Source organism: Bactrocera tryoni, chromosome 1 (genome assembly GCF_016617805.1).
Source record: "Bactrocera tryoni isolate S06 chromosome 1, CSIRO_BtryS06_freeze2, whole genome shotgun sequence".
NCBI classification, from domain to species: domain Eukaryota; kingdom Metazoa; phylum Arthropoda; class Insecta; order Diptera; family Tephritidae; genus Bactrocera; species Bactrocera tryoni.
The window spans coordinates 61342470-61368942 of record NC_052499.1 but is presented as its reverse complement, the minus strand read 5'-3'; the positions used below and the strand labels follow the sequence as shown (position 1 = coordinate 61368942).

The 26473-nt window shown below is 35.4% G+C and overlaps 1 protein-coding gene across 2 annotated transcripts; it reads left to right on the top strand.

Moving 5' to 3' along the window:
- The first annotated feature begins 14419 nt into the window (after positions 1-14419).
- On the top strand, positions 14420-17698 carry LOC120782501 (protein tailless). Of its 2 annotated transcripts, XM_040114809.1 has the most exons (4): positions 14420-14528; positions 14641-15096; positions 15179-15779; positions 16066-17698. In XM_040114809.1, exons 3-4 carry the CDS (start codon positions 15713-15715, stop codon positions 17325-17327), a joined length of 1329 nt encoding a protein of 442 aa, XP_039970743.1. In that variant the 5' UTR covers positions 14420-14528; positions 14641-15096; positions 15179-15712; the 3' UTR covers positions 17328-17698. The 2 variants fall into 2 exon arrangements, with proteins under 2 accessions (XP_039970743.1, XP_039970742.1); XM_040114808.1 differs by lacking the exon at positions 14641-15096.
- Positions 17699-26473: the final 8775 nt, after the last annotated feature.

Sequence of the window (26473 nt, the reverse complement as noted above, 5' to 3'; positions counted from 1 at the left end):
ATATGTGTCAACCGTTTAACAGCTATTTAGATGCGCTTGAACAGGATGAATAGATATCGCTGCATGTTTTTGATTTAAATATTCCTTTTGATGCTCATCGTGTAAACGGTAACTGGCTTATTGAAGGAAACATCCAATATACTTGTATATAGTACCTTTAATAAAAATTCCCTGGAATTTTTGTTCCTTTTGAAAGTTTTTGTATTCGTACTGTAATTATCAGTATACGACCAAAAATGGCCGAAACAGTGATGTAAATAGCAAAAAGAGCTCATTTTATTTCAATTGAACTGCAAAGGACCAAACTAAATAAATATAAAAATAATAAAAATGAAATGTATCATGCAAGGATGGGCTAAGTTCGAATTCAACCGAACATTTTATACTCTTGCAACTTGTAAGAATCAAAGCTAGAGAAATACTTTAAGGTGTAAAACCAATCATGTTAAGTAAAGACACCCAGATGTTCGAAATCCTGATATTAGTTATATAGGGGCTGAGCCAAGTTTACGGTCAAATTTATCTTTTTTAGGCACAAAGATACACTGTTATGAATAAAACTCGCTCTGTTATTTTCATTGGGATAACTTACATATTGACCGACATATGCGTTATAAAGTCAACCGGAAGTTCAAAAATCTTTATATTAAGTATATGAGGGCCAAGTGAAGTATTGGTCCAATTCAAACCATTTTCCACATACAGGCATACCATTATAAGAAACTATCCCTTAGTTTCAGTTACATATATCACATACTGACCGACATTTTCTATCAAAAGTCAACTATATGTACCGTAGTCTAAATATTCGGTACATAGGGGCTTGAACCCTATATATATATATCTCGATTAGTTTTAGATGGCACGTGCAATCGTTAGGTGAACAAAGCTCCTATACTGAGAAAGTTATTCCGTAGAGAATTTTGTATAAAGTTATACAAAACCTATGAAAAAGACGATGCTACTTGTATGTAAGGAGGAATAACTATTAAGGTGCGGAAGGTGCTGTTATTTATATATTTTACAATGCTATTGTTCATTAGATCTCAATATATTGCGCACTTTGAATGCCTATAATTTTTAGAGCCCCACTCCGTTCAAACTTTCTTACTTGTTTATTTACATCAGAGATAAGCATATCACGTGCAAATTACCTGAAATGTATGCTATATATTTCTGCGAAGGGCAAGGATAACCATTGTTCAAGGTTTTCACTTGACCTTGACTCCGATCGTGTGGGGAATTACGTCAGTAAATTCAAAGAAATTGAAATTATTTTTTAATGCTTTATTTACAAACATATGTAAACAAACGATTACTAGCTTTTGTTTCTCTTTTGTTATATGAATTTTTTGTTCACCAAGCCTTTCACGTTATCAATTTCGTTTTTTGGTCGGTATACAAATTTTGGTCATATTTACAAGGTTATCACGTTTGTTGTTTTTGCTGATGTTTTAAAACAATGTTGCACAAATATATTTATCTAACCTTAGCCCTTGGCATAGTCGTTTTTCCGTTAACAGGACGTAACTTGTACGTCGGTAGTGCTTGCCCTTAAACACAATCACCCGCGTTCAAAAGTGTTGTCATTTCGCCACTTACACACCAGCAAAAGTGAGCATTTGTAGTGAAATCGCCAACAACAAACAATAACAAAAAAAAAAACAAATTCAAACATTTTAGCTACCCTTTCTTGCGGTAGTAACCGCACTCAAACACCGCGCATGCGCAAAGATTTGCAGACAAAAGAGCGCTAAATTCTACATTTGAATGCCTTAATGATCCTGCAGCAGCCTTTGTTTGCACACACAAACACTCATACACGAAACCATTTTTAGAATCTTATGGTCATTGCTGCGCCTAGGTTTGGTAGCTCACTTAGCCGTACCTTTGCGCCTCTCCAGCTTACTTTGTAACATTTATTAATTTCACCTGAATTTTGTAGGCTCGGTAATTATGATGGAGTTTGTGGTTTACTGAATCGCAAGTTGACAATATACAAGTTGGTTCTTAATCGCACCTGTGGGTTCTCACTCTTTTGCTTTATTAGCAAAATTAACTTTGGAAAGGTAGGGTTTCATGGCGCAGGCGCAAGCCTGGGCTTCGTCAATTTTTTACCTCACCTAAATGTCAGGTAGTACATAAGTAATGCTCACCGGTGAAATATGGTCGCACACACAAACAAGTATGTGAAATATGGATATGAGCAAAGATTTACTTGTTTAGAAGAAGTGGCCAATAAAAAATCAAAATTACTTCAGGCTTCATCTATGAGACAGCCAGACTTTCATTGATTGATCTCACCTGAAGTTTTTGAACAGTGTCATTACTGTTGCCGTAAATACACCGAAGCGTATGTACAGTAAGTGAAGATTTTGTACTTCGCTGTAATGAAGGTACCTCACTCAACTTGCGAAGGCATTGCGCTGAGGAATCAAGATTCGAGTAAATGTAAATACTTGCGTGAATTTACGAATTCTCACCTCTTAACATGAATATAGGTATTATCTAGTCTTATACTCGAAGTTGCAATTTAAAATTTTTATACTCTAGCTACACAGAAGCCTGAAACTAATCGAGTAAGATATAGGTTACACAGTTTATGTATATATAAATGATCAGGACGATAAGACAAGTTGAAACAGTAACAATAACCGAGTAACTGTCTGTGTGTCGGTGTCGGTCTGTCCATCCGCCCGTCCATGCAATCTAAAACTTGAGTAAAAATCATGAAACTTGGTACACATGTTTCTTGGCAAAAAAGTAAGGCGGAGTTCGTAGATGGCGGTAATCGGACCACTGCCACGCCCACAAACCGTCATTAAAGGAAAACCTGTAAAGTGCCATAACTAAGCACTTAATTAAGCTAAAGTGCTGTTATATGGTATGAGGGGGCCAAATAAGAACCAGGTAAAAAACTAAGGATGCGTGTGAGACCATCCACTTATAGGTGAAATAACATATCTCGGGATCCGCCTGACTGATTTCAACCAAATATGCTATAACACATTCTTCTCCCATTCCTATGCTATGGTGCGAAAATATTCAAAATCGGAAGAAATTGCAACCATTCTTACAACACAATTTTAATTCACATTTGGTTCTTTCACTTTGCAATGTACATTTAAAGAAGCAAGCAATATAACGGGTTACAATGCAAAAAATAATGTATTTAGGATATCCCATCTTATGACCAAAAAACTCAGACAAAGTCCTTACTTGACAATAGTAACTCTGTGTATCCAAAATGGATTCAATCGGGTCAATACTGAGCCCCCCATACACCTATTATAAAGATTTTCGAACTTACTCTATATGATTGGATTTAAGCATGTAGCATGTTAATAGTGTGTAGATTGGCAAAAATAAATAAAATCGGATCGATAGAACCTCCAACTCCCATATACTACCTATGTATGGTATAATGATTTTCGATTTTCTAACAAACCCTATGTTTTCAAACGTCGCTCAGGGTGTGTGTTATACTCGTATACTATGTATATGTACATAGAATTGCTTGATTCCGATCTTCTTGTTGATGTTTTGCACCTTAAAGTATTTTACAGGCTTTGATTCTTGCAAGTTGCAAGAGTTTAAAATGTTCGGTTCCGTACTTGTTAAATTTTGCAGTATTTTTTTCTGCTCATATATTTTCATATTATTTCTGGAGTACCACCTACAACCCACTGAACGCCACACACCTTGAACTTTCCCTTTACTATCCTGAAATTTCTGAGTATTTAAAAATTTTTCTTTTATATTTTGATTGTCAATATATTTCTACTACTATAACTCTAAATATTTAACTATAGCAACAGAGTAACACTGCTAAATTAACCAAATAAAACGCTCTCCTTCTCTTGTAAAAATAAATTCCCACGTTTATTTGTGCCATCAACCGCTGAATGGCTATAATTGCAGCATCATTTTTGTCGTATTCAAATTTCAAATTAATTTTCACAACTAGTTACATAAGGGCAAGCCAAAAGACACTCACCGTTGAAATTAATGCCATTTGCATCAGCGAGCATAGCATCACACGCAATTTAAACCTCAAAAAAAATTTAAAAATATATCATCAAATTCTCATATATCGCCTGCTGATGAGTGGACAATGTACCTGGTGGTGGTTGCACATTTTTTGAATGGGAGTACAGCTTCGTTCACCTTTGAACACATAAGAAAATAGATGCCACCGACTGGTGCACTGTTGATAGCTGCTCAAACTACCCTTAATTGCAATTGCATCACGGAAGTGGTGATAGTTTCTTCCTTTGTGGGATGGTTGATTGCTTTAATCGTTTTATACACTCGTTTATAACCATACCGAAACCATAACACTATATATAAATAGAAATTATATATTTTATATCAAGTTATTATTATGTGGTTGTAATTATTGCATAATGTGTCTAGAATAGGCGGCTATAACCGCGTAAGTGATCAATATTGTATCTTGAAATCCGAAACTTACTTTAAAGTTTATCAAGTTTACCGAAGTATTGGGTTTATAACTGTAAAAAACATGTACCATGGGTATAATATTATTACTCACTTTGCTTTTACAAGGTGCTTTGCAAAGTAAACAGGACTTTTTGGATCTAGCGCCATCTGGTGCCATCTATATTTCGACTGGTGCGTAAGAATCTGCAATCTCTATCGATTGTCCAGTGAGATTTTCATGACATTTTATAGATTGAAAGTGTAGTTATTGCGTTTTAAGTGTCAGTATGTTTGTGTTTTCGGTGCGAAAATGAGCTTCGAACAAAGTACCAACATTAAATTTTGTTTTAAAATTGGTAAAACTTTTACAGTAACGTTTCAATTGATGAAACAAGTTTATGACGATGATTGCCTATCCAGTAGCAGAGTGCACGAGTGATTTCAACATTTTCAAAGTGGTCGTGAGGACATAAATGACGATCAACATGTGGGCCAATCAAAATCCGTGATCACCGGAAATTCCATCGAAACTGTGCGTGAATTCATCAATAATCAGCCGAAATCATCACTGAAGTTCATGGAAATGAAATTGAACATCTCCAAAACATCGATCGATTTATCGCATTTTGAGTGAACATTTGGGCTTACGAAAGGTGTGTGACCGGTTTGTACCTCACAAATTAACTGACGACAAACAAAGTTGTTCAGAATCCGTCTCATCGAATGACGCTTGTGACCGATTATTTGACCAAAAATCATATTCTAACCATTAATCACTCCCCGTATTCCTCTCATATGGCACCGTGCGACTTCTTCCTTTTCGGAAAAATGCATTTGTCCATGAAAGGAAAGCGTTATGCGGACGTAGCGACCATTCAAAAGGCTTGCATCGGCGTACTGGCGGCCGTACCGGTCAACGAGCTAAAACACTCGTTCGACATGCTTTTGGACCGTGCAAAAAGCTGTATTGAAGCAGAAGGAGACTATTTTGAATAAAATAAATTGATTTTGCCGAAAAAACCATTTGTTCTGTTTTCTTTTTTTAAGTCCTGTTTACTTTGGAACGCACCTTGTGAAAGGTGTGGCAATATGAACCCTAGTTAACCCTATTAAAGTTTTCAACTATCCCACCAAATACAGACCCTTAACGTCATGGAAATTGCCATATTTGAGTCAAAGAGAAGCCTGGAGAGATTTAAAAGCTGCCATTTTATACCGAAAAAACAACGGTTTGATGTGGTTTGTAAGCCGGTGGAATCATCGGTACATGTTTCTGTCGGTGGAAACGTAACCGTATTATTGCGCCAGGATAACTGCCTATTTCATGCCTGAAATTGAAGCTCGTGATCTCGGCGACATTTGGTTTCAAAAAACGGCGCCACTTTCACACATTCGATCATTCAATGAATTTATTGAGAGAACACTTTAGAAGATAAGATCACGTTTTAGGCCGATCAATTGGCCATCAAGATCGTGTCATATCATACCGTTAGATTTGTTCATGTGGGGACATATGTATAAAGTCTTAAGTCTATGCGGACAATTCCGCTCCGATTCAGACCTTGAAGCAAAACATCACGGGTGCCATTCGAAATACTCGAACGAGTCATCGAAAATTAGACTCAACGGACCATCTGACACGTTGCGGCAGCCAACATTGAAAGAGATAATCTTCAAAAAACAAATGTCAAAGAATGTTCTTTCGAGTGATAATTTAAATTTTGAATGAAATTAAATTTGAAGTTTCCGTGTTTTTTCTTCAAAAAAGTCGGGAATCCTGAACTGAACCGATTATAACGACCACGATATTTTAAGAGCTAATGTTGCTATTTCCCTCATTTTTTAAAGAAGTCATTAAAAATGATCCAATAGCTGCTTAGAGGCTAGTAGTACCGAATCATAAATTATCACAGCACCCTGTACTCCGTATAGTGATTTAGACTATTCATATTGGACCTTCGAAAAAAAATAAAATTTTTAGATTGTATGTATTTCAAAAACACCTAAGGAAGGCTAGGTTCGGGTATAACCGAATATGTTATAATCTTGCAACTAGCAAGGATCAAAACCAGGAAACATTTTCTGATGTTGACGAAACTTTATACCAAACTGTGACAAATTTTATTCTTATCTTATTACTGCATTGATGTTTGATTTATACTATATACTCTAAAGTGAATGAACTAGATGGAATTTAAAAATCTATTTTAAGGCGTGTTTTTCATCTGATTTCGCTGTGTCTAATAGAAGTGATAGGGTTACTTCACATAGCAAATTTGGTTGAAATCGGTCAGCAGTTCTTGAAAATCAATCTCTCAAAAAATAGTTAGGCTCAAGAACCAGGAAAAACGAAATTTTTGTCACATAGTGTAAAAAAATTGAATTCAAATACAAAAACTTTATTTAAAAGTTTTGCTGCCATCAGAAAATAGTTCTATGGTTTAAGGTCTTAAGTATAAACATATTAATGCGGTGGCATATAATGTTTGGCTGTACCCCAACTTAGCACTTTCTTACTTCTTTAAAGTTTACTTTTCCGTGAGGCTATATTTCGCTCGGCATTCTTTTCTTTTTTTCTATTTTTGAAGGTCATTGCTGTCAGGTACGTTGTGTTATTTATTAGCGCTGTCTAAAGAATTTCTGGACTTTCCGTCAATAAGTTTGAGGTTGTTTCGGATGCGCCAATTCATGTTTACATATATAATTATAAAGATATATAAACAACTGTGGAGGGAAAGTGTGAAATTTTACACTTTTGTTGTATATCCGACTATATGCGGAGTATCAAGGTCATACGAGTTGGCGTCAACACGTCGCGAGAGACATTCAAAAACCATGTCAAAGCGTTCTTAAGCAAAATTGTATGTAATAAATAACAAAAAATACTAATATTTGTATATGCACATATAGCAACCCCTTTCTGTTGTGGGATTCCCCAACATTAAACTCAGACTGTACCCTTCGTAGTGTTGGCCATAAGAATTCACTTACAAGTGTTAGTCGTCGGCTTGTGCTGCCATTTTGTCGTGAGGCACAAAAGCAAAACAAACCATAGCAAATGCTATAAGTATGTGTGTGTTCTTGTGAACAGTGTTTACTCTCCTCTGCGGTCATTGCTATTGTTGTACAACTTTTGTTTTACCTTTCACGTCGCGCATGCGCAAACACGCAAAGGATTGCTAAATTGTTAGTATGTGTGTCTTAATGACCCAACAACAAATAACAAACCGACCTTGTACAAACATACAAGAGCTACTAAACGCAACAAATTCGGAGGTAACGCTTAGTTTTAGCCGCTCCGGTAGACTTCGGCGCTGCTCACTGAATCCACTGCTGAATTTATTAATTTCACCTGAGTTTTGTGGGTTGTTTAATGGCGGTAAAGCGAGTCCACCTAGAGAACAGAGCACTTTTATCTCACCTTTGAATTTTGATCTGATGTTATGGCTGTAAATTAACTTTCCGAAAGATGCGCAAGTACTAGGTATTCATGGGTATGGGTTCAGCTGTGCCCTTGTTTTTTAAACCAGGTAGCACTTTAGGTGTGCATAATTACGCACCTGAGTTATGATTTCTCACGTGAGGGATAACTTTTATTTATAAGCACGTAGAAAGATGAGAATGCAATGTCCTTGAATGTTGGCGATTGACTTGTGATGAATGGAGTAATAGATTTTTGCTTTCAAGCATTGAGGAACAAAGACACCTCAGGTGTGTTTTTGATGTGGTTTCTCACTTTCTAATTACAATGGAAGTGCGATAAAAACCACTGGATATATAAAATATATTTCACTATTTTTTTGATTTAATTTATTTTTAACTTTTATGATAAAATTGAATAAAATAAAATATTGTACTCATGATTACTATATCAATTTAGCATTTTTTAGTGACAAAATAATAGAGTTTTACAAAAGAACTACCTATATAACTTATACAAGTATATTCAAATGTAGCTGATTTAAAGGCTGGTAATTTTCTATAAGCTTTTTGAAAGAAATAACGTGTATATTATGCATATTTTTAGAATCTTCTTGCTTTGAATTCTATTTTTTACAATACTTTGTCTTTGTTTTGAAAAAAAAAAAGATTATATTAGCTGTCCAAGAAGTACATTTAGTCATAAAAGTTCCCCTTGTTTTCCTGTTTGTCCATCCATCATCCATTGTTTGTCGCCAAGTGACTTTATATCGCATATATTGACCAATATGTGAGTTATCTTAACAAAATTGGTTTTCTTATAACGGAGTATATGTGTGCTTAGAATGATGAAACCAGGTGAAAACTTGCCCTATACCTCAAGCAACTAACAGCCCTTATGTACCAGGTACTTCCCTGGTTTTGATTATTGTAAGTTACAAGAGTATGAAATGTTCGGTTATATCCGAACATAGCTCTACCTTGCTTGCTTAATTGAAAATTTAATAACATTTTTCATATTAATTCGGTATAATTCATTATTTTTGAACTTCTGCTTTTCCTTACCACTTCCGGTAAGGTATAAAAATACATGAATACAATCCTGCGTTCAATTATTCCAATTTTATATTTAGTTTAGAGAAAAACCCTCTTGTATCAATTTCATTACACTTTAATATAAGCCTTCTATAGATTCCAAATTTACTGAAAATTCAAATGATGTACTAGATAAAAACAATACAGCACAGCCTCAGTAGACAAAAGTTCCCACGTTTTGTTTTTTTGTTTTGCTATCCTACACATGATCATCACTGAAGCATCAATTTGAATATGTCATGTCATCTGGATTAATTCTAGCATACCTATTAACATGATGATAGTTAAAGGAACTCACTTTCCAACGGAATTAATGTTGCTTGCATCAACGAGCATAGCATCACACACGCAATCGAATCATCAAAAAGTGAGTGAATATCAGAAAATTCCCATACATCGAATGCTGCTGCGCCGAACGGCCGAGCGGGCAATGTATGTAAAGGTGGTTGCGCACTTCAATTGCACTATCGTCACAGTTTGTTGTTGTTGCCACCTACAATATGATGCCACCGACTGATGAACTTTTGATAACTGCCGAAGCAACCCTTGATTGCTCTTCTAATATATTTTTGTTTTATACATTGCATACCGACATGGTATCTCTATGGGGTGGCAAGTGGTTTGGGAATGAATATGAGAGGTGGGTGCACTAAGTGAACGAGCGCATACATTTTGAAGGCTTATTCTAATTAGACCTTTTTGTGTGTTGTCATGTCAAGCGTTTTATTGTTCAGTTTCTTATTACTTAATTTGTAGCGGTAAAAAGTTTCCCATAGCATTTAATTGTGTGCTCGACGTTGGATGTTTGTTGGCCGCTGCGTGATGGATATGTAATGGAAAACAGTGTTTTGACACTTCAAATTGATATCGTGAAATTTCAATTGCAGGAGTGTGTGTGTATGAGTATTTATTACGTCGGTAGATCGAAAACTTCGTTAATTGTAATGATATAATAATTCCAGATCAATATTGCAAGGCCATAATGCAGAGGTTAGAAAATGATAAAGAGTTTGTTGAATATAATAAACAAAATGTAGTACTATAAATAGGGGACTCCCTACTTGTCATAGCACAACGTAAAAACATAAAAAAGAAACGACAATCAATCAAATACGAGTTAGCGCGTGAAATGAGCTTTCCAAAAAGGTATAGCATGACTCGATGCGACGAATAAAACTAGAACTACACGCTTTCAGCGCCAACTACCGCAAATACTGCAAGACTTTTTTGACAACCCATTATATTATTTCACAAAAAAGGACTTTTTAGGATTTTTGTGAAAATGAAAATATCAACCAGTTCTCAAGTCCTGTAACAAAAATAAATATTTTTGATTTTTATTCCTCATAACTTTAAACAGAAAATATTCGCTCCGAGCTTTCGCGGTCTTCGCAGAGATCGGCTACGGGAGCAATACAAATAAAAATTTTAAAAAATTAAAATCCGTTTATATGTCGATATAAGCTTATGGTATTTAAATTATTCTTACCTATTTGTTTCGACGTGGTCATAATGAAAGATTAAGAATTAACTGACACGTATTGATACTTCAGGAAATTATTCTCAATTTTAAATTTTTTCATGGGATGAAAACTTTTAAAGATAATTACAAAAAACGTGGTTTTAAGGAGAAATTCATAAAAAAGAAAGACTTATTTATATTTGAAGGTATTATCACACACATGCATGAGAGTTTTCCTGCCTAAATTCACAGACTCTACTTCCACTTTCATTAGAAATTGCGTATTATGTTTTCGCAATATATTAAAAAAAGTATTAAATAATAACCATGAAATACGATGTTTCTTGTACTTATTAAAGAATTATATACAGTTAGTATTTTCAAATAATTTTATTTGTTTTAATTTAATTTCTGAATGTAAATATATTTAGGACTAAACACAGAAAATTTCATTTAAGGCTGAAATTTCGTCAAAGAATTTTAATTTTCTTGTTTCTTCGATTATTTACTAGATTTAAGATTACTTTAACGAAATCTGTTTGGTTTTTTTTGTTTTCAGAGGATCAAGTTCCGAGATATAGTAGTCACCGCAAAACGCTTTTTTAAGAAGAACTCCCGGATATCAGCTATGGTTCCTTTCCAAATAAATATTTTTACTATTACTAAAACTTAAAAAACAGTTAAAAGATACCATAATACGTATAAACAATTTTGGATCAATAAACTTAAAAGTCTTCTGTAAAAAATTTTGGAAAATTCGCTTCTTTGGGCCTTTTAACTGCCTCCTCAAACTAAAACATTCCACATAAAAATAAGAAATTGTTTTTAATTCCTCTACCTACCTACATCCAGAATTAATAAGAATAATATATTACAAATTAAAAGAAAAAATCCGAAATTTTAGCTAAAATGCTTTAAATATTAAATATTTAAATTAATATTCAATTAAAGGGCCCAACTAGTATAAAAAACTAAAACAAAAAAAAAACAATTTCAATATTGATGACTATACCATTGAAATTATCATACTAAATCTATAGTTTTTGAACTACATCCTTTTAGGTAAACTGTAGCCGCTCAATTCAATCAACTTAATGAAAAAACGTTTTCGAACTCATTGGCAGTGATTACTCGAAAATAACAATAACAATCACGATACTATTTTCTCTTAACTTTCTGTACATAGTTCTCCAAGTAATGAAGTATTAACATTTTTATACCCTGAACCGGGTATATTAAGTTTGTCACGATGTTTGTAACACCCAGAAAGAAGCGTCGGAGACCCTATAAAGTATATATATAAATGATCAGTATGTTGAGCTGAGTCGATTAAGCCATGTCCGTCCGTCTGTCTGTCTGTATATATTCGAACTAGTCCCTCAGTTTTTAAGATATCGTTTTGAAATTTTGCAAACATCATTTTCTCTTCAAAAAGCTGCTCATTTGTCGGAACGGCCGATATCGGACCACTGTAACATATAGCTGTATATATAGTTCTTGTATGGAAAACTTTCACATTTGACAATGTATCTTCACCAAATTTGGTATAGATTATTTTCTAAAGCAACAATGTAATCTCCGAAAAAATTGTTCAGATCGGATTACTATAGCATATAGCTTCCATAGAAACTGAAGACATAATTGCTAAGAGAAATGCACCTGTGAAGGGTATATTAGCCGCCGAAGTTAACGTTTTTTCTTGTTATATATTTTTTTGTTTTAATCACAATCGAATTTTGGCAGCGCAAAAACGTCCAAAATGTTTGACAAAAGTCAAATTTTTGTGAAAACGCCCGTGAGCTGTCAATTCTTGATTTTGTTCGAATTCGACTATTTCTTTAGGTTTGAAAATCACTGCAGCAGTAGAGGACCTGTTTTCAAGAAACGTCAGAAATCGCATAAATATATACTCAAAATTTTAAAGCAATTGATACATATGTATGTACATTATACATAAAAAGAATTAAACCTGAAAATATATTTTTTTTGTAATTCCTGAACTATAGCACCCCTTGATAACTATAAACAAGAGATTACAAAATACATATAATATTTAAAGGCCAAATGTGAAGTTATACCCTACATTGTTAGGAAAAATAGATATATGTACATATGTGTATGTAAATTAAGACGGTAAGGGGACAACTCGGATATAGTTGAGGAAAGTGGCGGCTTTGGACCGAGAAAAGCCATCTTACATATACCTCAAAAAAATTAAAATTGATAGCAGCTAGCCTCTATGGCAGGAGCCCAAGAAAGGTGTCATTACTTAAACCTCGGCGGACGGCAAAACAATGAGGTGCCAAAATCAATGTATGGGGGTGCTTCTCCTACTATGGTACAGGTCTGTTATTTTGAATCAAAGAAAACTTGAATGCCAAATTGTACGTTCTATCAACAAGATAACGACCCCAAGCATAAAAGCAGGTTGGTAAACATTTTTTTTGCTTTAAATGAAGTTGAGGTTATGGGTTGGTCGGCTCAGTCACCGGACCTTAATCCAATTGAGAAACTTTGGGAAGAAGTCAAAGAAGATGTAGGGAAAGATATGTGGGGAATATGTGCATGGAAGGCCATTCCTTTCAAGAAATGCAAGCGTTTGTTGAATTCCATGTCTAGGAGATAAGCAGCTGTATTATCCAACAAACGTCATTCGACGAAATACTTAATACCTTACCTTATTGTAATTCCTGATTATGTCAGTGCTTTTATTTCGAACACAGCTTATAATTATTATTATTAAATACAATTTTGTAATTGTCTTAATTCATCATTATTTTTATTTGTTTAATATCTATACTTCTTGACTGATTTTTCAATGTAGCAATGCTCCATAAAGCTACATAAGTATGCAACTTATACTTAATTATATAAATAAATAAATTGGCTCTACCAATGTAGAGTTAAAAGGCAATTGATAATGAGTTAAGAATTTTAAATATAATAAAAAACAACAAATTAGTACCCACAACTTCAAGCTGTTACTTTGAAAGTCTTCAAAAGACGAAATCGAAGTTCTTACTTTCTAGTTCTCCATAAACAAATAATGTTTTCCTATAATTTCATTGTGCCACCCAAGTCACTGCATTATTGAGGTAATAATATCAAATGATAGCTTAAGTCAAATCTGGTTATATGGCTATCAATTTGTTTAATTGTTGTTTTTTTATTATTGAGAAAAGCTCAAGTAGTCCAGTCATTTAAGCTTAAATTAGGTAAGAATCTCGGAATTCGATATACCCATTTATATGTCTGTAAATACTTGTATATTGACACCCTAAAGTTGTCTCAAAACCTACATATGGTAGGGCATACCTTTGAGAGAACTTTAGGGTGTCAATATACAAGTATTAACAGACATATAAATGGGTATATCGAATTCCGAGGTGAACTTACTATAATGACTGGACTAAAGCTCAGTAAAAGCTTTAAGAATGGTGCCTTAAGCAACAGCAGTGAAATTTATGGGAATTTAATTAATGGCTTTAGGACTATTTGACAAGGTATGAAACCTTATCTGAAGCAAAAGTGAGTCTCATATAATTATCTACAACGAAAAAGTGGCAATCACAAATTTTTTCTTTAGCTAATTGTTTTCACTGATTTTCAGTGCCACTTATTATTTAATTATAATACAATAATATACTGTTCTCTTTAAGTTTATCTTACTACATACAACCTTTTGCACCAGAAAATAATATCGTTTTATATGCCCTCAAAAAATTCCGATAAAAAAGACAGATGCGAGATATTATTTTCTCTATTAGTAGAATCTCGATTATTATTTATATGAAGACTTAAGCGTTGAATATGTGGTAAAAAGCATTAAGCATAAAAAATAGTGAAATTGTTTTAATCACGAAATAAAAAATTACTTAAACTACGTAAACAAATGCAGCTCTGTCATTTAAAGTTTAACAAAAAAACCAAAAATTCCATAACGAATAACGGATCTAAGCGCTGCGATAAATTATGACGGGGTATTTGCATGTGGCTAAATCTTTCTTCTAGTTTTTAGAGATTTGTGTGGTTGTTAGTCTTTTGTACAAAAAGTGAACAATTTGCAAAGCTTTCTAAATCGGGCACAATAAACTACAAAATTCAGACGGTAAATGCATATATTTTTAATTAAAAAAGTAAAACATAATATTTATTAAGAGCACGTGAATCTGAAATAAATCTGTCGAATTAAAATTTTTTGGGTTAAAATATTTTTGCAGGGGCGTTATATTTACAAGATTAATCATAATTTTTACACATTTTTATATTGCACAAAGTAAAAAATAGGCCAGTCGCGCAAAAAAAAGAAAAACTCAAGAACAATAACAACCCTATCACTAGAGCAGGTACACGCATAGATGATGGTTGGGATGAGTTCACACAAACGCCATTAAATCAAAAGAATGGCTGTGTCATAAAAATCCATGTCACACAATAGAACAAACTGAAAACATAATTATGAGTACTTAACCAGAATAATAGCGGACGAAAGAGAAAAGAAGAAGGCAAGGCGAAGAAGAAGAAGAAGCAGCATAAAGAGCGCGGACGTGTGCGCCACTTTTGCGACATTGCACAGATATTGAGCGTACTTGTGTTTGTTGTTGTTGCTTGCAATAAAGGTCATCGCTAGCGGTGACAGCGATGTCAGCGGCAGCGGCCCGAACACCATTTGTATAGTATTAGAGAGCGATCTGCTTTGGTTTATGTATGCGAAATAATGAGAATTCTCTGCTTTTACTCTATTTTCCATTATGGCAGGTCGTCAACAGTTCTGCAGGATCTGTCGAAGAAATCCGGAATTCTCTCTCTTACACTCAGCTAAGGCAATTGCAATTGTGAAAGGGCAAGAGAAACCACACCCTGAATGTGCGTTTCTGTGACAGCCGACAGCCAATGAACGAACTCAAATACGAGAGGGATGATCAGCAACTATTAGCATGGAAATGGTAATGCACAAATAATGCGTAGATATCCATAAAGGATATTTCAACCCGGCTAGGACTATTAAAGCAGGAGCAAAATCGCAAGAAAGCATCACAACCATTCGACATCTCGTGCGCAATAGTCGTCCAGTTGTTTGAGTGCATTGAAGACGATCGCGTTAGTTTAGTGCTAAAATAATACAAAAATAATAAAAAATTTAAAAAAACACAAAGACATATATATATGCTTAAGATAAACAATATTCGAAAACTGTTTTTGAAAGCAACAAAAACTAAAGTGAAAAGACTTTACAAGTGATTAAATAATACTAAGTTTGTTCCAAGTGGTGCCAGTACACGGCTAAAAAAAATGAGTTCCCCCGATATATCACCAGATCCTGCGGACAAATACAATAGATTGTCACCGTCTTCTTCAAGTAAGTATATACGCGCCCTTCCAGGATTACCTCGAACCAAGCAAGCACTTTTGCACCACAATAGACGGGTTGGAACTGCAAAAGCGCAATATGCGCTACCCTCCACTGCCTTGCGACTTCGTGTAGGCTGGCTTGGAGGCGTTCCATGCTGCCACTTAACGCCATAAGGCTTTGTGCGTACAGCGCAAAGACCGGCGCAGTTCCAACGCCTGCTGTTCATAAAGCGAACCCGCTATTTGGTAAACCCTCAACTAATAATTATTTTTACTTTGTGTACTCCCTTTAGGTCGCATACTCTATCATGTGCCTTGCAAAGTTTGTCGCGACCATAGTTCCGGCAAGCATTATGGCATCTATGCTTGTGATGGTTGTGCCGGATTTTTCAAGCGTTCCATACGACGCTCACGCCAGTACGTTTGCAAGTCACAGAAGCAGGGCATTTGCGTGGTCGACAAAACCCATCGTAATCAATGTCGCGCCTGCCGCCTGCGCAAATGCTTCGAAGTTGGCATGAACAAGGATGCCGTACAACATGAACGTGGACCGCGTAACTCCACATTGCGTCGGCAAATTCAGTTGTATAAAGAGGTCGTGATGGGCCCAGACCCGTTGCCATCCGACCTGATGATGAGTCATAGGTTATTTAATGCTTTTCCAATGACACCTATGCTAATACCGACTGTGCCACGTCCACCACCTCCACCACCACCACCACCACAACATCATCCACATCCAGCTTTGGCCAATCCTTTTCAGCCACCAATAGTATTGGATCTATCAGTTTCGCGTCTAGCAGCACACCATGCCATGCAACAGAGTCCATTTGGTTTCTTCGCGCAAAACTCTTTCATGAATCGCTCATTGCCACCAACGCCGCCACTAATGGCCGCTGAACACTTAAAAGAGACTGCCGCCGAGCATCTCTTCAAGAATGTGAATTGGATTAAGAGTGTCGAGGCATTCCAGAATTTGCCGCTACCTGATCAATTACAATTGTTGGAGGATTCATGGAAGGAATTTTTTGTACTAGCCATAGCCCAGCATCTCATGCCGATTAATTTTCAACAGTTACTCTTTCTCTACGAATCGGAGAATATGAATCGTGAAATGGTTAATATGGTCAAGTGCGAAGTGCACTTCTTTCAAGAGGTACTCAATAAGTTATGTCATCTCAATATCGATACCAATGAGTATGAGTGCTTACGTGCAATCACGCTCTTCCGTAAGCCCAACGAAGATGCTGCTAACAATTCATTTGGCACTGGCGAAAGTAGCAGCCCAAATTCAAGTACTTCCGGCGATTCGCGTGGCCCTGTCGATTCGGTCAAAATAGCCGGTTTGTGTGAAGAGGCACGCGGTACCTTGCAGGCCTACGTGATGCGCACAAAACCCACACAACCATTGCGTTTTCAAGCATTGGTTGGTATACTACCATTGCTCAGCAAAGTGTCGGGATTCACAATCGAGGAGTTATTCTTCCGAAAGACAATTGGCGAAGTCAATATCGTCCGGCTAATTTCCGATATGTACAGTCAACGCAAGATTTAAAATCGCTGCGTTCCAGAGTGCTGAGAGACGTAAGAAACGCAATCGCTAACGCAACCACAACCACAACACCACTGCCGCAATATGTTGCTAATGTTGCCAATGAGTTGCGCGCGGGATCGCTTAAATGGATTAACTGCCTTAACGGGCGCTCGTTTAGAAAAAGTGCTTTCGCACTCCAAGTGCCTTGCTATATAAAAAGTGCTGGAAACTGTGATATGCTCTCGTACTTTAGAGGCGAAAGCTCCCGTCTGCTTAATAACAATAATGTTAGTGAATTTAGTTGTAAACATCGTAAGGTGACAATTAAGATAATATCTTATCAGTTTAACGCATTTACAGTGCATTCGAATAATATTTATATACCTATGAGAGGAATTCGCTTCTCGCCCACACTTAAGGGCTTTCAAATGATCACTCACGGATGGTGAAGTTTAATTTAATTTTTTTTATGTATTCAAACTAAAATTACTCACTTTTTTATTTGCCTTTACGATTAGATTTTAAAATGTATGTGTACAATATGTATTTTGTATTAAGTTCCTAATCGTCAAAATGTTTACTTATTATATTTTTTGGTTTGTATTAGAGCAGAATTCGCCCAATTATCATTTGTTTATTTATTTATTATCGTCTTAGTAATTTAATCAATTGTACTGTCACGCATTGCTTGGAAAAAAAATTTTAACAAAATGCAAATATTATAAAGATTAAAATATATTTATTAAAAGAATTGAGCATATTATAAAAAAAATACATTGAGTTTAGCAACAAATTTGATTTTCTTTTTTTTATCGGTTTTGGGAGAACAATATAGGATTACTCTTCATTGGATTAATATTGCGTTTAATAAGGTTCGGCTCTCCATTCGATACCGATTTTTCTTCGAACTCACCAAAAATTTGTATCAACTTTAGCATAGTTCACTTTAAAGGCTTTTATTCACAATATTATTAAATATTTTTTTATATTTATTTTCGTATTTCTTGTCAAACTTCAAATAATGTTTTTTCATATTTATAATGAACTTTAAGATACCATATATCTACCCTTTTGGTCCAACACTTTTTGCCATTTTTCCACTAGAGACATTATTCCATCAGTGTAAAACTTTTCAGGTTTCTCGGCGAAAAACTGCGACAAGTAATTTTCAGAGGCTTCTCTTGAAGCCAACTTTACTCCATTAAGGGAGCTCTGCATTGAGCGAAACTAATTGTAGGATCAAGCGTTCGACCAGGTTGAAACAGCTCATAGTGGATGAAGCCTTTCTAGTCCCACCAAACTCTCAGCATAACCTTTCGAGGCGTCAATCCTGGCTTTGCGACCATTTGTTAAGCTTCACCACGCTTGAACCATGATCTTTTTCGCACATTATTGTCGTATTTGATCCACTTTTCCCCTCCTGTTACCATTCGCTTCAGAAATGGTTCGACTTTATTTCGTTTCAGCAAAGAATCGCAGATGCTAATATTTCACAGATAATTTTGTGGTACCCAAACATCGAGCTTCTTTTTGTAGCCAGCCTTTCTTAAATGGTTCAAGATCGTTTGATGATAAATGTTAATTTCCTTAGCGATGTCATGGCTGCTTATGTGACAGTCTCGGTCAATCTTTCGCATAATTTCATCAACTTTTTCAACGATAGGTCGACCAGAGCGAAGTGCATCTTTCACATCGAAATCTCCAGAACGGAAGCGAACGAACCATTGTTGTGCTACATGAACTGATACAGCATCGTCTCCGTAAACTTTACAAATTTCATTGTTGGTTTGCGTTTCATTCTTCCCTTTTTTATACAAAAATTTCAAAATATAGCGAATTTCTTCATTAGTTTCACTCATTTTCGAAGAGCTGTAACTTTTTTTCAACTTCCCCGAATTTAATTTTTTTTGGTTACATGAAGTTTAAATTTTACCTTTTCAACACTATCTGGTATGACACAAAATACGAAAAGACTTTTTCGACTACCCAATATATACCTAAATAATTAGTGTGACGATCTGAGTCGATTAGCCATGCCCATCTGTCTGTCTGTCTTTAATATGGGAATTAGTCCCTCAGTTTTTAAGGTATCGATCTGAACTTTTGGACATAAATACATGTATACATATAACACCACTATAGCACATAGCTGCCATACAAACTGAACGTTCGGATCCAAGTGCTTGCATGGACTATTTGTTCGCGAAATTTGTTAACAGTTATTCGCTAAGGCAATAATATAATCTCCAAAGAAATAGTTCCGATCGAAAAACTATAGCATATAGCTGCCATACAAACTGAAAAATAGGAATCAAATTATTATGAGAATTTTTTTTGTATCTGTGAAGAGGTATTATAGCTTCGGTGCAACAGATGTTTAGGTTTTTTCCTAATTATTAAAGTTAGAAAGAGTTAGGTAATCCAGGATACCAAAACTATGAGATATGGACCTGATCCTTGTAGATCCAAGAACAGTTTGAGCTTACTACATATTTTTTTAAGGAGGCTAATATCGAAGATGTCGCTGCCTACATTACCAGGCGACTGGCGTCTGTTGACCAGATAAAATATTGCTTTTTTTGAAAAAATATTTCTTTCTTTAAAATGATACTTTTCAGACTAGCAGTTATAACGTACATTAATAGCAAGGGAAAGTTTACAGACCAAGATATGTACATGAAGTCCTTAAGCAGATTTACGTCTTAAAAAAAAGGTAATTCTAGTTGTACTATAAGTTAAAAATTTCTTTTCCTTGTTACTATATACATTTTGTATAATATTTCTTCAGCGAGATATATGTAGATATGGAGACTTTTATGCGAACTACTCTAATATTTATTATTGAATAGCAGTAAGAGTTATTGGGATTTATGTTTCGGACGTTTTTGGATTCAGTTTGATCCCTGGACTGGTGGTCCACATCAAAAAATGAACAAGGTCGGAAATAGGTCGAATCTGATCTCGAAATCGAATGGCCTAGTACGTTTTATTGGAAAATGCCTTATGGAAGCACGGCTACCCTACCAAAAGCTGGTAAGAGAGGTTTTATTTAATATATTTGGTCATTGTAATATCTGTTTTCTTTTTCAACTGAGTCGCAATTTATAGTCAATATGTAATGAAATTCATAAGATGGTGTGAAACTTGTCCAATGCGAATCGTTTACCATCTTTTCATTGCTACAACAACAGGCTCCTATTTATACTTTTTAAGTAAGCTTCGTGGTATAAATATTCACGATTCACTACATCTGAAATAGAATCAATTAGTACCAAAGCACTTAAACTTCCCTTTGAATATTTTCGGATAGATCTCGCAAAGCGGATTCTTCCCAATAGTAAATATCGCTCATTCATCCAGTTCTGCAGATTTTTTCTCTTTTTCTCTTACGAATCTCAGATAACTTCTTTAAAATAGCATATTAATGAGCAATATGTAGAGTCAAACAATGCATATCTAACTGATATTAAAAACTTGGAAGATTGATAACTATGGCATACCATACATATGTGTATTATATGCGGGTGCTGCTGAAAATTCCGAGTGCAAGTTATGTCTTAGAGTCTCGTTGACTGATGACAAAACTTCTTCTATCCAGGCAAGCATCATTATTGCTTCAATTACTCAACGTTGGGTTTTCAGAAGACTTAACTCGTTGATGAAAGCATCACAAGTATATGTAAGTTGTCCAAAACATTTATGCCATCTGCTTGTCAGCCTATTTGAATACAAATATTTGCTATCGTCTTCAATTTAGGATCCTGAGCCAACACAATCACGCGAATGATTAATCCAATTTTCCTTAGATTCCTTGTTGTAAGCCTCATCTTGGATGGCCTTCAGTGTTATATGAAGAGTTGAATAGTTGTTCAAGGCCCTAGGTACTAAATATGTGGACCCAGAGCTTATAGTTGACTTTTTACCGCAAATATCGGTCAATGTGTGAGATATATAATTGAAATTTTCAGAGAATCATTTCTTGATAATAGTACATTTTTCTGTGTGCTACATATATGTATGTGGAACCGAAGCAATACTGCTCTTAGCCTCCATATATCTAGTATAAAGATTTTCGAATTTCCGGTCGAATTATATGAGTTATCTAAATAAAATTGAGAGAGCGGTTTCCACTTATAACGGTGCTTATAATGAATAAAATCGGATGAAAACTCCTCCTAGACACCATATATGTAACTAACACAACTTATGTACCTGAAAGTACTGCCCTGGTTTTAATCCTTAAAGTTGCAAGAGTGTGAAGTGTTTGGTTATATCCGAACTTAGCTCTTCCTTATTTGTTACTTTATAAAATGTAATTAAAATCCGCCTCGAAGTTTATTCTTATAATTGAGATATATGCCGTCGGCAAAGCAACGGTAGACTATTCTCTGCTTTACTGCGGGTAAGGGCGTGATATGATCTATATGCTGTCTAAGCAAATTGAAAATGTGAAGGAAAACATTATTTACCACTGTGATATTTTTAAGATATTCTATTGGTTTCATAAAGCCAATGATTTCTGAGTGACAAAGTTGAGACTCGAATTATCATAATTTACTCAAATGGTTTTGCACCCATTTATCTTCTTATTAGGTTTTTGGTAAGGTACAGTCAAGAAAAATTATTACTTCCTAAAAAAACCAAAAAAAAAAAACAAAAAAAAACACAACTGATGACAGAACTCAGTATTACGATTGTTCATGTATGTATGGACGTATGCTTGTAACATTATGCTCACAAACTTTGCTAATTATTTTTCTCAATTATAGAAATCCCAAAGCAACTTGATTTCCATTTCATGCGCCAACAAATCGACAACAAGAATATGCACGAGTGCGTTAAAAGGCCGACATGCGCTTTTTTGACTTTCACTGCCACACAGTCAACAATGCAGCCAGGCATTTCAATGGCAGTCCATGTAGATATGTATGCACTTATATCCGCTCAGATGCATATATGTATATGTTTACATTAAGAATTTGTACAACTATTTAGATATACCAATGTAGGCAAGTATGTAAGTGTATGCCAAGGTCCTTCCATCTGCTTTAAGCCTTTTGATTTGCCTGTGGCATTATGCTCGTCTGTATTCGTGTACTCGCAACGCCGAAAGGACACAAATTTTGACTGGTTGAGTGAATAATACGAAATAGAATAGATTGAATCGACTGATGCTGAAAAGGTGCGGCATTTGCGATTTCAATTTCGAAGCCAAAACAGTAATTCCATTGCAAATTGTTCCTGTCGGGGAAATGTGTAATGTAAACAAATGCATCGTTTGCCGCACCGCACCATACACCCTTTTCTCGAGCTAGCTAACGGCATGTCAGCTAAGAACTCAGTGCATCACCCTATTTGATTTTAAAGCGCCCATTACGTTTGATAGCTACCCAGTTCAACATACATACAAACATACATACTTCCGAAGTCTAACGTGAAATGAGGTTATTTTTTTGTTTGTTTGTAAGTAAGTAGTGTAGGGATTTAGATTTTAATATGCCTAAATGCTGGTGATGTGGAAGTGATGTGTCGATGATGAACTGTACTCAACTCGCCGCTCTATGAAAATATTCCGCTAAATTTATGTGTGCGTGTGTTTCGGCAGTAGGAGAAGTGTTAAGTAAGTAGTTGTCAAAAACATTTCTGTAGCCACCATGGACAATGTTGCCATTATTTCGTTTTATTTTGATATAATTATTTTATTTTTACTCTTTATGTAATATTAAGGTGTAGCCAGCTGTTCGTCCAAATAAGGTATGAAGAATTGCATAGTCGTCGAAATTTATAACTTAACTTTTGTACATTTCTAGAAATATAATTTAAAAGTACCCGGAAACTGTAAATAAAACACGAAATATTTATTTATTCATCAATATCCTTATTCCAACGATTTCTCCTGTCCTCGAAACACTTTTCATAAATACTTTTTGGGATTTCCTTCAGCTCCTTCAGCGATTTTTGTTTTACCTCTTCGATCGACTGATAACGGGTTCCACGGAGCGGTAATTGCAATTTGTGAAACAAGAAAAAATCCCACGGAGTTAAATCTGCTGAATATTGTGGTTGATCGATGGTGTTCATTGTGTTTTTGACTTTAAATTTGGTCACAATCATTGCTCGAGGAAATGGTGCAATATCATCGTATAAAATCCATGAATTGTTCTTCCACAATTCCGGCCGATTTCAACGGATTTTGACGCGCAAGCGCCTCAACACGGCTAAATAGAACTTCTTATTGCCAGCCGGTTCCTTCAGAGCAAATTCATGATGCACCAAACCACGAATATCGAAAAGTATCGCTTTGATTTTTGGGCGCTTTTGGCGTGTTTTTTTTTTTTTTTTGTTTTGATTCTTTTTTCCCTCCATTCCGATGATTGCTGACTTGTTTGCATGTCAAACTCATAAATCCATATGCTCATAGTGCTTCCCATGAATGTGAGATCGGAATTCACACGATCAAGCATGTCCAAAGAGACCAGTTCCTGGTACTCTTTTAAAAAAAATTCTGCTTTATAGGGACGAGTCAAGCATAAACGCGTTTCATAGCCAAAAGATCAAATTAAATCTTTTGAACGTACTCGCGAGAGATGTCGAGCTGTCTTGTCATCTCTTTAACACTGCCCGACGATTTTCAACCACCATATCCTTCCTTTTCCTCAGTTGAAGAGGTCCAGAACAAGGCATGTGTTCAACGATCTCTAGGCCGTCTTTGAAAGGTTTATATCACTCGTAGTCTTGATAAAACTGAATCACCGTAAGCCTGTTCCAACATTTGCAACGATTATCCATTGTAGTACAATACTACATAGCTTAGCAACTCACCAGTTATGATTGGCTAGACAAAAGCTTTCAAAAAGTTAAACATGGTAAAGTTCGAAACCCTTTCAGTTTTCTGAGGAACACTTTTTTGGCAGGTGATTTAAGTTAAAAAACTTTCAAATCAGGAAACTTATCAAAAAATATGAATTAGAAACAAAACAATTTTAATGGATGTACGGACGCTACAAATCTCTAACCTATACTGAAGGCCATCAACGGCTTCGAACTGGTAAATTCCCCTGGTATGAACGGTACTTTTTCAGCCATGGTGCAGTATATATTTACTAAGGTATCAGAGCTGGATCACAATAAACGAAGAATGCTTAAGGAATAACTATTGCGCAGGAGTTTGCGGTTCACCAGCGAAACTTGCAACATCTACAAAGACGGTTCAAACATTGCGAATGCAGTGGGACCCGGAATGTAATGCTTAGAGCTGGGTCTCAGCCGACCCTTCACACTTCCGGAATAATGCAGAGATTGCTGGACCTTTGTGACCATATGTGATATAGGAGAGGGCACAATAGAGTATAGGTCGTAGTGCAAATTTTCAATTATTATCGATATATACGTCGATAGCCAGGCGACAATTAAGGCAATAATCTTTCATCGCATTACGTCAGAGAATGTCCATAGAATCAAGAGTTAGAAGATGCAGCTGCTGCCGGAAAGTGGCTTCGGATATACTGGGTTCCATGTCACAAAGGCATTCCGAAACTCTGGAAACAAAATAGCTGATGAGATTGCCAAAAGTGCCATCCGTTGGCTACTGATTGCAGCAACACGTAAGTCACTAAAACCGATACACAATGATATCTCCGCAAAAGCTAACAGACGGAACCTAACCTGATAATTTAGTCTATGTTAGAGATCTTTGACTTCACAAGGGCCGAATTTGGCGTATCGAATGACCTCGAAAACACTCCGCATCAGATAGTAACGAGTTATGTATTATGAAATAAAGCAAAACAGGAATATAGGGACCTTTTTTTAACTAAAGAAGAAGAATAATTCTTCAAAATTATAATATGATAGCTCGTTTAAAACCATTACTTTAATATTTTTTTGTATAATTTACTACAGATGCCTACAAATATTTTTTACTCAGCAATTTCAAATGATTTGTCCCACTTCCATTTACCGAAACTGTTCACCTTTTATGAATGCATGTATGTATGTAGTTGCGAATACCAAATTAGCACAACAAGAAATATCAGCAACAAATTTTACAAACATATTTATATGCATGTATGTATTTGTATGTATGCCTATACAGCATACAGTGTGGAACCAAATTTGTTGGGCTGAGCCCTTTTAAGTCCTAATGGCCCTTTATTATCTGCCTTTAGACTTTTAATAGACTCAGTAGTTTTGTGCGCACAGCTCATCCCTGTGGTTGGTAGAGGGTTAGAGCGCAAAAGAGATGCCAACGTATTTGCTGTTGTTGTTGCTTGCCTCAACAATCTTTGCTAAAATTGTAGCTTATACAACGGTGCGCATGCTCAACAACTATTTTAGAGTTTTTTTTTAGTCGAGTTAATCCTCGGCATTCTTTCGTCAGTGACGTTTTCATTGACATTTTGTAAAAGCTGATTGTTTGGCTAGAAAATTTGCTGAAATGAAAAGGTATTTAGGTTTTGTCGTGATCACAAATGATGGCAGTGTGAAAGGCAATTGTGGAGAGTATTTGGTACAAATTAATAATTCACATTTTTATATGCTATGTTAAGAAAATATTTCTTTAGTTCTTAACGTTACATTTTCTGCAAAAGAACTTTGAATGAAGTTTTTTGCTCCTTTCTCGTAACAATTTTCAGGGAGAGCAATAATAAGTCGCAAAAAGTAATTCAGCGCGAGTCCCTTTAAATTTCTGGGAAACGACGATCTTTGATGTTGTACTTTGGACTGGCAAAATGCCCCAACCGAAGGTCTTTGCAAAACTGACACTAACCCAATATTAAAAAGATTAAAATTCCAGTAAAAATTCTCAAATTAAATTATTTTATGAAACCGACATCCTCGGAGATTATTCTAAAATGTTCTGTTTCGAATTTGTGTTAGGCTGCCTTTGGCTCATTGGAGAGTTTATGACATTCCCGACTGCTGTTTCATATTTCCCACCTAGAGCCGAATAAAGCTTCCAAAAAATGCCCAAAGCTCTACTTAAAGGATTTCTTCTTAATCACCTTATTATTATAGACAGATTCCACCCAGCAGTACTTTCTCTGTATCTTTTGCAACTTTTGGAAGAAAATTTGAAGGCAAAAAATTAACTTTTACTTTACTAAATTTGGCTTACTTAATTTTCTTTTTTGACGTGAATTTTTTCGTTAATCAAGTCATCCGCC